Here is a 13,028-nt window from a genome sequence, read left to right as displayed (position 1 = left end):
CAAGTTGGCTGGATGTCCTTTGGGTGATGGACCATTCTTGACACACAAGGGAAACTGTTGTGTGAAAAACCCAGCAGCGTTGCAGTTCTTGACACAAGCCGGTGCCCTGGCACCTACTACCATACCTCGTTCAAAGACACTTCAATATGTTGTCTTGCCCATTCACCCTCTGAATGGCACACACACACAATCCATGACTCAACTGTCTCAAGACTTAAAAATCCTTCTTTAAACCGTCTCCTCCCCTTCATCTACACTGATTGAAGTGGATTTAACAGGTGACATCAATCAGGGATCACAGCTTTCACGTGGAGTCTTAATGTTCTGTACACTCATTGTATAGGGAATATGGAAACTTTTGGGACGTACCCTACATATCAGGAATATCGATAGTTACCTAGGGATTATTATAATTAATACATTACACAATGTCAATTACAGTAAAGGTAATCCTACCTCTGACAGACAGACAAACAGAAAAATGGTAACACCTAAAGTTTGATCAGTCCCCTCCTTAGATACAGAATCAACTATCCCAGCATAATCGAGGTACGTCCTGGCGTGTAGTAGTTTAAAGGCAGGCACCTGGTGCCTCACGGTATCAGTAGGAACAGGAAGAGTACCTGTTCAGGTGGACCAGGACGACTCGTTAGAAGAACCATCATGGCACTCCAATGGGTGAAGCCGTGGATCGCTCTGGTCTTCGTACTATCTGCTGCACATTCTGAGACTGGTAAGAAAAGATATGATGAAATACAATTTATTCTCACTTTAGGATAAGTCATGAAGCATAGTTGAGGAACTAAAGAGGAGCTGGGTTAGAAGCAAAATAAGACTTGTTCCCTGTCTATTTCCAGTTATGATTCCAGACATGACTTCCATTGGGAGTCTATATGATTCCAAACTGCAAATCATATCAGGTAATTTGTGTTGTTCAATATATGTCACCAAATACTCAAATATCTATATTCTACTCTACTGTTATATTATACATCTTACATTCAGACATGAATGCTGCAACAATACTGTACATTTCCCCCCATGCAGCAGGAGCAAGTCCCACTCATAACGGGCAGGTCTGCAGCACATGGGGTAACTACCACTACAAAACCTACGATGGAGACCTCTTCCAGCTGCCCTACACCTGTAACTACGTGCTGTCGTCGTTGTGTAAGAGCAGCAGCGGCTATGAGGCCTTTAACATAAAGCTGCAGCGCGGGGAGGTAGATGGGCTGCCCACCATCACCAAGGTATTCCTTTGTGATCAGTCCTTTGATTGTTTTACATTTCACTATTGATCAATTGTTTTTAAATTTCACTATTGATTAATTGTTTTTAAATTTCACTATTGATCAATTGTTTTTAAATTTCACTATTGATTAATTGTTTTTAAATTGCACTATTGATTAATTGTTTTTAAATTGCACTATTGATTAATTGTTTTTAAATTGAACTATTGATTAATTGTTTTAAATTTCACTATTGATTAATTGTTTTTTAATTGCAGTATTGATTAATAGTTTTTATTGTTCTATGATCTTAATGTAAGGTGACCTTGAGGGTCCTGAAAGGCGTCTGTCAAATAAAATGTCCTACTATTATTATTATTAAGGTTTCGTTGAAGCTGGATGGAACCTTCGTGGAGCTGGCCAACGGTAACGTCAGCGTCAACGGATTACAGTGAGTTCCCAGTCTAGTCAACAATGGATCTCAGATGTGTAAAACCATTGGCTCTTAGATGTGTAAAATACATAGTAATACAGGAAGTAAATGATACTGGGGTTTGTTATAACTTATCTACATCCAATGGGATTCATTTAATTCAGAGATCACTCTTTTTTTAGTTTAGTTTAAAAACGAGATTGGAATGAATTTATTTTCACTTCACCTGCATTCAGTTGCTACTTTTGTGCAAAGACTTGAGGTAAAATACATAAGTTTAAAAAAAATGCATCATCATTAATCTCATCTTGAGATCAATCTTTTGCTGTTTTAACATAATCTACATAATGTCAGTTTCAACCGGCAACAGTGAGTTCACCCGTGATCTAAAAGCATTCAGAGGTCAAACTCTTCTTCTGAAGTTCAGTTGATGTGCATTTACAGATGAAAGTTACCAAGCTGAAATTCCATTTGATGAAATCCTATACAGACATTATTACCTGGTACAGTCTCAACAGGGGAGGAAGAGAAATACAAAGAAAATACTGTAAAGGACCATTTTGACCCTTGTTGGAATACAGACTCTCCTCTCTGATGAACACTATTGTTTTGTCCCTCTAGGGTCACCATACCGTTTGGTCAGTTTAACGTCTTCATTGAGAGGACCGTTTCCTATGTGAAGATCACAGCCAAGCTGGGGATAGTCATCATGTGGAATGAAGATGATTCCCTCTGGGTATGTGTTTAGTTTGCTTACTCATTTCCATACGTCTTCTGTTACACTACAGTGATATGTGGTTGTTTCACCAACTTTGGTTCAATACACTGATTGTAAATCACTCTGGGGGAAAAGGGGAACTGTTGAGATAAGAGTGGGAACATCAGTGTTAGGGGAACTGTTGGGATAAGAGTGGGAACATCAGTGTTAACCTCTGATGGGATAAGAGTGGGAACATCAGTGTTTAGGGAACTGTTGGGATAAGAGTGGGAACATCAGTTTTAGGGGAACTGTTGGGATAAGAGTGGGAACATCAGTTTTAGGGGAACTGTTGGGATAAGAGTGGGAACATCAGTGTTAACCTCTGATGGGATAAGAGTGGGAACATCAGTGTTTAGGGAACTGTTGGGATAAGAGTGGGAACATCAGTGTTATCCTCTGATCACTACTTTGGATTAGGGCAAATAAGGCTCTTGTTGAAAGTCGTGTACTATATAGTGAATGGGGTGCCATTTGGGGGGACAGTATGGAAGAGCTTATTAGTTTAACGTGTCTAGGACCGGGGTTCCGCTAGCGAAGCACCTCGCCAACAGCCAATGAAATTGCAGGGTGCCAAATTCAATCAACAGAAATCTCATAATTCAAATTCCTCAAGCATACAAGTATTTTACACCATTTTAAAGATGCAATTCTAGTTAATCCAACCACAGTGTCCGATTTCAAAAAGGCTTGTCGGCGAACGCAGAACATATCATTATGTTCGGTCAGCAACTAGTCACAGAAAGCATACAGCGATTTTCCAACCAAAGAGAGTCACAAAAAGCAGAAATAGAGATAAAATGAATCACTAACCTTTGATATTCTTCATCAAATGACACTCCCGGGACAACATGTTACACAATACATGTATGTTTTGTTTGATCAAGTTCATATTTATTTCCAAAAACCTCAGTTTACCTTTGGCTTTGCCTCCAAAACATCCCGTGAATTTGCACAGAGCCACATCAATTTACAGAAATATTCATAATAATCATTGATAGAAGATACAAGTGTTATTCAGAGAATTAAAGATATACTTCTCCTTAATGCAACCGCTGTGTCAGATTTTAATAATAATCTGAGTACGGCGCTCAGAGACCAACACAACCTAAACGGATATCCGCCATGTTGGAGTCAACAGAAGTCAGAAATAGCATTATAAATGTTCACTTACCTTTGATGATCTTCATCAGAATGCACTCCCAGGAATCCCAGTTCCACAATACATGTTTTATTTGTTCGATAAAGTTCATCATTTATGTCCAAACACCTCCTTTTTGTTAGCGCTTTTAGCCGAGTATTCCAAATTCATGATGCGCGATCACAAGGAGCAGACGAAAAGTCAAATAATTAACGCGCATGGTCAGCTCATGGCGCTCTGGGAGAGACCTTACTCAATCCCCTCTCATTCGCCCCCACTTCACAGTAGATGCATCAAACAAGGTTCTAAAGACTGTTGACATCTAGTGGAAGCCTTAGGAAGTGCAATGTGACCCCATAGACACTGTGTATTCGATTGGCCAAGAGTTGAAAAACTACAAACCTCAGATTTCCCACTTCCTGATTGGATTTTTCTCAGGTTTTCAGCTGCCATTTGAGTTGTTGTACTCACATACATCATTCAAACAGTTTTAGAAACTTCAGAGTGTTTTCTATCCAACTTTTCATCCAAACATAAAATTGCTGCCCCCTATCCATAACATGTTAATCAGTTCACAGAGTGTGATTAGATCAGAAGTCACAATATTGTCTCAATAATAATAATCCCGTAAAAAATCTCAGTGTACTCATACATCATAACCTCAGACTGAAACTAATTTGCAAAGCAGAAAGACCAGTTTTCAGACAACTCACATTCAATTTAATGACGAAAAAATCATGAATATGATGCTTCATTTTATTATTAATTTAAAATGCAGGAAAGAAAAACATCATAAGAGTTTAAAGGTTTTAACAACATGATGAGAGATTAAAAGGTTTTAACAACATGATGAGAGTTTAAAAGGTTTTAACAACAGGATGAGAGTTTAAAAGGTTTTAACAACAGGATGAGAGATTAAAAGGTTTTAACAACATCATAAGAGTTTAAATGGTTTTAACAACATGATGAGAGTTTAAAAGGTTTTAACAACATGATGAGAGTTTAAATGGTTTTAACAACATGATGAGAGTTTAAATGGTTTTAACAAAAATATGAGAGATCAAAAGGTTTTAAAGGGAAGAGTGCATGTGCAGGAGAGGTAAAAAACAGAGGGGATTGTATAAGACACCTCCCCTGTCAGATGTTTATAAAACACAAACCAACAAAAAAATAGAATCCTGATGATTAAAACAGAGAAACAATTAGTTGGGAGGAGTCATACACTGAATGTATTCGTTTTTGTTGTTCAGATCCAATCCATTTCACATCAGACCAGAATAAAACTACAGTGAAACAGGTTTACTATTGTAGATATATTGTAGACATGACCCCTAATCCACATAATTCACTTTATTGAATAACCACTTGGGTATACAGTAAATTAAACAATAAATAATATTAGCAAAGTCCTGTGCACACTTTTGTATTTTTTTAGGAGGCCTAATGCTCTGTATTGATCCTATCTGTATGTACCCAACCTGAAGTACAGCACCTGTTTTGTGTTAACCTCCCACTCCTTGTACTCAGCGTCATATGCCAAACATAGCGATATCAAATCAAATTATATTGGTGTGTGAAATGTACATATATATGAACTGCTGTAGGCAGCTAGCTTGCAATGCATTAACAAATCAAAATCAAATCAAATCAAATTTTATTTGTCACATTATTTATTTGTCACATACACATGGTTAGCAGATGTTAATGCGAGTGTAGCGAAACACTCAGTTATCTTCCAGTGTTAGGGGAACTGTTGGGATAAGAGTGGGAACATCAGTGTTAGGGGAACTGTTGGGATAAGATTGGGAACATCAGTGTTAGGGGAACTGTTGGGATAAGAGTGGGAACATCAGTGTTAGGGTAACTGTTGGGATAAGAGTGGGAACATCAGTGTTTGGGGAACTGTTGGGATAAGATTGGGAACATCAGTGTTAACCTCTGTTGGGATAAGAGTGGGAACAGCAGTGTAAGGGGAACTGTTGGGATAAGATTGGGAACATCAGTGTTAGGGGAACTGTTGGGATAAGAGTGGGAACATCAGTGTTAGGGGAACTGTTGGGATAAGAGTGGGAACAGAGTGTTAACCTCTGATGGGACAGGACAGACCCATAATCAATCTATATTTCTGCACGGTTACATACAGCATTCTTACATTAAAAGTTGTTTTATTCAGTCTAACGGTCATACCAACAGATGTGGTCTCTTTAGAAGGGCCACAGACTGGCAGGTGAAGTGACATTACAATAGGCTTTGCGCCAATCAAGGATGTGGACTAATCTACTTCCTCCAACAACCCCTTTCATCAGCTAGGCTTCAGTGAAAAAACTCAGAAAATGGTTGTCCTAAATGGCACCCTATTCCCTTTATAGTGCACTACTTTGTGTGCACTACTTTTATATAGGCCTATACAGGACATTGGGTGCCATTTGGGGGGGACAGTATGGAAGAACTTATCAGTTTAATCAGTTCACATTGGTTTTATAGGTGGAGCTGGACTCAAAGTTCCAGAGTGTGGTTAGATCAGAAGACACAATGTTGTCTCAATATCTATTGACATTGTAGAGAGTAAATACTGTTTGTATCATCGTTCCCCTTCGTGTGTACATAAATAATCCCAGTGTACTCAGACATAACCTCAGACTTAAACTAATTTGCAAAGCAGACAGACAGTTTTCAGACAACTCCCATTCAATGTAATGACGAAAACATAATCAATATGATGCTTTATTTTATTATTTAAAAAAATGCACGGAAGGAAATACAAAACAACATGTTTTATCAACAGGATGAGAGATTAAAAGGTTTTAACAACATGATGAGAGTTTAAAAGGTTTTAACAACATGATGAGAGTTTAAAAGGTTTTATCAACTTGAGAGATTAAAAGGTTTTATCAACAGGATGAGAGATTAAAAGGTTTTAACAACATGATGAGAGTTTAAAAGGTTTTATCAACAGGATGAGAGATTAAAATGTTTTAACAACATGATGAGAGTTTAAAAGGTTTTATCAACAGGATGAGAGATTAAAAGGTTTTATCAACAGGATGAGAGATTAAAATGTTTTAACAACATGATGAGAGTTTAAAAGGTTTTAACAACATGATGAGAGATTAAAAGGTTTTATCAACAGGATGAGAGATTAAAAGGTTTTATCAACAGGATGAGAGATTAAAATGTTTTAACAACATGATGAGAGTTTAAAAGGTTTTAACAACATTATGAGAGATTAAAAGGTTTTATCAACAGGATGAGAGATTAAAATGTTTTAACAACAGGATGAGAGTTTAAAAGGTTTTAACAACATTATGAGAGATTAAAAGGTTTTATCAACAGGATGAGAGATTAAAATGTTTTAACAACATGATGAGAGTTTAAAAGGTTTTATCAACAGGATGAGAGATTAAAAGGTTTTATCAACAGGATGAGAGATTAAAATGTTTTAACAACATGATGAGAGTTTAAAAGGTTTTATCAACAGGATGAGAGATTAAAAGGTTTTATCAACAGGATGAGAGATTAAAATGTTTTAACAACATGATGAGAGTTTAAAAGGTTTTAACAACATTATGAGAGTTTAAAAGGTTTTATCAACAGGATGAGAGATTAAAAGGTTTTATCAACAGGATGAGAGATTAAAAGGTTTTAACAACATGATGAGAGTTCAAAAGGTTTTATCAACAGGATGAGAGTTTAAAAGGTTTTAACAACACGATGAGAGTTTAAAAGGTTTTATCAACAGGATGAGAGATTAAAATGTTTTAACAACATGATGAGAGTTTAAAAGGTTTTAACAACATTATGAGAGTTTAAAAGGTTTTATCAACAGGATGAGAGATTAAAATGTTTTAACAACATGATGAGAGTTTAAAAGGTTTTATCAACAGGATGAGAGTTCAAAAGGTTTTATCAACAGGATGAGAGATTAAAAGGTTTTAACAACATGAGAGATTAAAAGGTTTTAACAACATGATGAGAGTTTAAAAGGTTTTATCAACAGGATGAGAGTTTAAAAGGTTTTATCAACAGGATGAGAGATTAAAAGGTTTTAACAACATGATGAGAGTTCAAAAGGTTTTATCAACAGGATGAGAGTTTAAAAGGTTTTAACAACACGATGAGAGTTTAAAAGGTTTTATCAACAGGATGAGAGATTAAAATGTTTTAACAACATGATGAGAGTTTAAAAGGTTTTAACAACATTATGAGAGTTTAAAAGGTTTTATCAACAGGATGAGAGATTAAAATGTTTTAACAACATGATGAGAGTTTAAAAGGTTTTATCAACAGGATGAGAGTTCAAAAGGTTTTATCAACAGGATGAGAGATTAAAAGGTTTTAACAACATGAGAGATTAAAAGGTTTTAACAACATGATGAGAGTTTAAAAGGTTTTATCAACAGGATGAGAGTTTAAAAGGTTTTATCAACAGGATGAGAGTTTAAAAGGTTTTAACAACATTATGAGAGTTTAAAAGGTTTTATCAACAGGATGAGAGATTAAAATGTTTTAACAACATGATGAGAGTTTAAAAGGTTTTATCAACAGGATGAGAGATTAAAAGGTTTTATCAACAGGATGAGAGATTAAAATGTTTTAACAACATGATGAGAGTTTAAAAGGTTTTAACAACATGATGAGAGATTAAAAGGTTTTATCAACAGGATGAGAGATTAAAAGGTTTTATCAACAGGATGAGAGATTAAAATGTTTTAACAACATGATGAGAGTTTAAAAGGTTTTAACAACATTATGAGAGATTAAAAGGTTTTATCAACAGGATGAGAGATTAAAATGTTTTAACAACAGGATGAGAGTTTAAAAGGTTTTAACAACATTATGAGAGATTAAAAGGTTTTATCAACAGGATGAGAGATTAAAATGTTTTAACAACATGATGAGAGTTTAAAAGGTTTTATCAACAGGATGAGAGATTAAAAGGTTTTATCAACAGGATGAGAGATTAAAATGTTTTAACAACATGATGAGAGTTTAAAAGGTTTTATCAACAGGATGAGAGATTAAAAGGTTTTATCAACAGGATGAGAGATTAAAATGTTTTAACAACATGATGAGAGTTTAAAAGGTTTTAACAACATTATGAGAGATTAAAAGGTTTTATCAACAGGATGAGAGATTAAAATGTTTTAACAACAGGATGAGAGTTTAAAAGGTTTTAACAACATTATGAGAGATTAAAAGGTTTTATCAACAGGATGAGAGATTAAAATGTTTTAACAACATGATGAGAGTTTAAAAGGTTTTATCAACAGGATGAGAGATTAAAAGGTTTTATCAACAGGATGAGAGATTAAAATGTTTTAACAACATGATGAGAGTTTAAAAGGTTTTATCAACAGGATGAGAGATTAAAAGGTTTTATCAACAGGATGAGAGATTAAAATGTTTTAACAACATGATGAGAGTTTAAAAGGTTTTAACAACATTATGAGAGTTTAAAAGGTTTTATCAACAGGATGAGAGATTAAAAGGTTTTATCAACAGGATGAGAGATTAAAAGGTTTTAACAACATGATGAGAGTTCAAAAGGTTTTATCAACAGGATGAGAGTTTAAAAGGTTTTAACAACACGATGAGAGTTTAAAAGGTTTTATCAACAGGATGAGAGATTAAAATGTTTTAACAACATGATGAGAGTTTAAAAGGTTTTAACAACATTATGAGAGTTTAAAAGGTTTTATCAACAGGATGAGAGATTAAAATGTTTTAACAACATGATGAGAGTTTAAAAGGTTTTATCAACAGGATGAGAGTTCAAAAGGTTTTATCAACAGGATGAGAGATTAAAAGGTTTTAACAACATGAGAGATTAAAAGGTTTTAACAACATGATGAGAGTTTAAAAGGTTTTATCAACAGGATGAGAGTTTAAAAGGTTTTATCAACAGGATGAGAGATTAAAAGGTTTTAACAACATGATGAGAGTTCAAAAGGTTTTATCAACAGGATGAGAGTTTAAAAGGTTTTAACAACACGATGAGAGTTTAAAAGGTTTTATCAACAGGATGAGAGATTAAAATGTTTTAACAACATGATGAGAGTTTAAAAGGTTTTAACAACATTATGAGAGTTTAAAAGGTTTTATCAACAGGATGAGAGATTAAAATGTTTTAACAACATGATGAGAGTTTAAAAGGTTTTATCAACAGGATGAGAGTTCAAAAGGTTTTATCAACAGGATGAGAGATTAAAAGGTTTTAACAACATGAGAGATTAAAAGGTTTTAACAACATGATGAGAGTTTAAAAGGTTTTATCAACAGGATGAGAGTTTAAAAGGTTTTATCAACAGGATGAGAGATTAAAAGGTTTTAACAACATGATGAGAGTTTAAAAGGTTTTATCAACATTATGAGAGTTTAAAAGGTTTTATCAACAGGATGAGAGTTTAAAAGGTTTTATCAACAGGATGAGAGATTAAAAGGTTTTAACAACATGATGAGAGTTCAAAAGGTTTTATCAACAGGATGAGAGTTTAAAAGGTTTTAACAACACGATGAGAGTTTAAAAGGTTTTATCAACAGGATGAGAGATTAAAAGGTTTTAAAGGGAAGAGTGCATGTGCAGGAGAGGTAAAAAACAGAGGGGATTGTAAGACACCTCCCCTGTCAGATGTTTATAAAACACAAACCACAAAAAAATAGAATCCTGATGATTAAAACGGAGAAACAATTAGTTGGGAAGATTCATACAGTGAATGTATTTGGTATTGTTGTTCAGATCCAATACATTTCATATCAGACCAGAATAAAACTACAGTGAAACAGGTTTCCTATTGTAGATATATTGCAGACATGATCCCTAATCCGCAGAAATCACTTTAATGAATAACCACTTGGGAATACAGTAGAGAAAACATTGAATAATATTAGCAAAGTCCTGCGCACACTTGTGTATTTTTTTAGGAGGCCTAATGCTCTGTATTGACCCTATCTGTATGTACCCAACCTGAAGTACAGCACCTGTTTTGTGTTAAGCTCCCACTCCTTGTACTCAGCGTCATATGCCAAACATAGGGATATCAAATCAAATTCTATTGGTCGCATACACATATTTAGCAGATGTTATTGAGGAAGTAGCGAAATGCTTGTAGCACAGGTACAAGGAGTGGAATGTTAGCATAAACAGACTGGTATCCAGACTAGAACAAGGAGTGGAATGTTAGCATAAACAGACTGGTACCCAGGCTAGAACAAAGAGTTGAATGTTAGCATAAACAAACTGGTACCCAGGCTAGAACAAGGAGTGTAATGTTAGCATAAACACACTGGTACCCAGGCTAGAACAAGGAGTGGAATGTTAGCATAAACAGACTGGTACCCAGGCAGGAACAAGGAGTGGAATGTTAGCATAAACAGACTGGTACTCAGGCTAGAACAAGAAGTGGAATGTTAGCATAAACAGACTGGTACCCAGGCTAGAACAAGAAGTGTAATGTAAGCATAAACAGACTGGTAACCAGGATAGAACAAGGAGTGTAATGTTAGCATAAACACACTGGTACCCAGGCTAGAACAAGGAGTGGAATGTCAGCATAAACAGACTGGTAACCAGGCTAGAACAAGGAGTGTAATGTTAGGATAAACACACTGGTACCCAGGCTAGAACAGATGAAGCATGTGAAATGTCAGTACATATGAACTGCTGTAGGTGCATGGCCAGCTAGCTGTATGTGAAATGTACATATATATGAACTGCTGTAGGTGCATGGCCAGCTAGCTGTATGTGAAATGTACATATATATGAACTGCTGTAGGTGCATGGCCAGCTAGCTGTATGTGAAATGTACATATATATGAACTGCTGTAGGTGCATGGCCAGCTAGATATATGTGAAATGTACATATATGTGAACTGCTGTAGGTGCCTCAACAGCTAGCTTGCAATGCATTAACCCTTAGTCTTCTTCCATTGGTTTTATAGGTGGAGCTGGACTCAAAGTTCCAGAATCAGACATGTGGGCTGTGTGGAGACTTCAACGGAGTCCAGAACGAGTTCATTAGAAATGGTAAACAAAATCACCAAATGTCTTAGAGGGGCGGATTACACTCCTGTTCTGCTTATGAATGTGTGGGTTCAATCTATGGGTTAGGAAGGGGTTATAAAGTATTTTTCTAGGTACCATTTTAAGAACACACATGATGACAGAGACTGTTTGTAAGGGGAAATAAACAGGTAAGATATAACCGTGTCTCTTTTCCTACAGATGATTATCTGAAGACAATCGACTATGGTGATATTTGGAAGATGAATGGCCAAACAGAAACCTGTACAGAAATCCCTGTTCACACTGAGCAGTGTGAAGACCAGGTATTTACAAGTCTAGAGCTGAGCTGAACATTTAAGATTTCTTATTTACTTACTTATCTTTTACTAGCGTTTAAGAGCAGTTGGAGGCCACGGGAGGAGTGTTGCATGGCATTTAAGATTTCTTATTCATTACATTGAAACATGACTATTAGTTTAAAATACCAATATTATCATCATCATGGCTGACATTTGATCAGTACATCATTTTATTTTATTTATGTATTTGTATTTCACCTTTATTTAACCAGCTAGGTTAGTTGAGAACACCTCTATTTAACCAGGTAGGTTAGTTGAGAACAAGTTCTCATTTACAACTGCGACCTGGCCAAGATAAAGCAAAGCAGTGTGACACAAACAACAACAACACAGAGTTACACAGGGAATAAACAAACATACAGTCAATAACACAATAGAGAAAAAAGTTTATATACAGGCAATAAATAGGCCATAGTAGTGAAATAATTACAATTTAGCAATTAAACAATGGAGTGATAGATGTGCAGAAGATGAAAGTATAGATACTGGGTTGCAAAGGAGCAAAACAATAAATAACAGTATGGGGATGAGGTAGTTGGATTGGGCTATTTACAGATGGGCTATGTACAGGTCACAGTGGTGGGTAGTATATGGGGCTTTGGTGACAAAATGGATGGCACTGTGATAGACTGCATCCAATTTGCTGAGTGTTGGAGGCTATTTTGTAAATGACATCGCCGAAGTCAAGGATTGGTAGCATAGTCAGTTTTACCAAGGTAGGTTTGGCAGGATGAGTAAATGATGCTTTGTTGCGAAATGCGAAGCCGATTTTAGATTTAATTTTGAATTGGAGATGCTTAATGTGAGTCTGGAAGGAGAGTTTACAGTCTAGCGAGACACCTAGGTATTTGTAGTCGTCCACATATTCTAAGTCAGAACCGTCCAGAGTAGTGATGCTGGACGGGCGGGCAGGTGCGGGCAGCGATCGGTTGAAGAGCATGCATTTAGTTTTACTTGCATTTAATAGCAGTTGGAGGCCACGGAAGGAGAGTTGTATGGCATTGAAGCTCATCTGGAGGGTAGTTAACACAGTGTCCAAAGAAGGGCCAGAAGTTTACAGAATGGTGTCGTCTGCGTAGAGGTGGATCAGAGAATCAAACCGTCTGT

The 13,028-nt window shown here is 35.9% G+C and overlaps 1 protein-coding gene across 1 annotated transcript in view; it reads left to right on the top strand.

The window, feature by feature from the left end:
- The first annotated feature begins 606 nt into the window (after positions 1–606).
- LOC139376614 (mucin-2-like) overlaps positions 607–13,028 on the top strand; it is an 84,226-nt gene continuing 71,804 nt past the window's right edge. Inside the window, exons 1-7 of the mRNA XM_071119397.1 lie at positions 607–733; positions 858–920; positions 1,048–1,250; positions 1,613–1,680; positions 2,284–2,398; positions 11,499–11,583; positions 11,782–11,885. Coding sequence (XP_070975498.1) covers positions 664–733; positions 858–920; positions 1,048–1,250; positions 1,613–1,680; positions 2,284–2,398; positions 11,499–11,583; positions 11,782–11,885 — 708 coding nt within the window. The 5' untranslated portion in view covers positions 607–663. The remainder of the gene's footprint in view (positions 734–857; positions 921–1,047; positions 1,251–1,612; positions 1,681–2,283; positions 2,399–11,498; positions 11,584–11,781; positions 11,886–13,028) is intronic.

The sequence above is a fragment of the Oncorhynchus clarkii genome, chromosome 2 (genome assembly GCF_045791955.1).
Source record: "Oncorhynchus clarkii lewisi isolate Uvic-CL-2024 chromosome 2, UVic_Ocla_1.0, whole genome shotgun sequence".
Lineage (NCBI taxonomy): Eukaryota > Metazoa > Chordata > Actinopteri > Salmoniformes > Salmonidae > Oncorhynchus > Oncorhynchus clarkii.
This window is presented reverse-complemented; position numbering and strand designations above follow the sequence as displayed.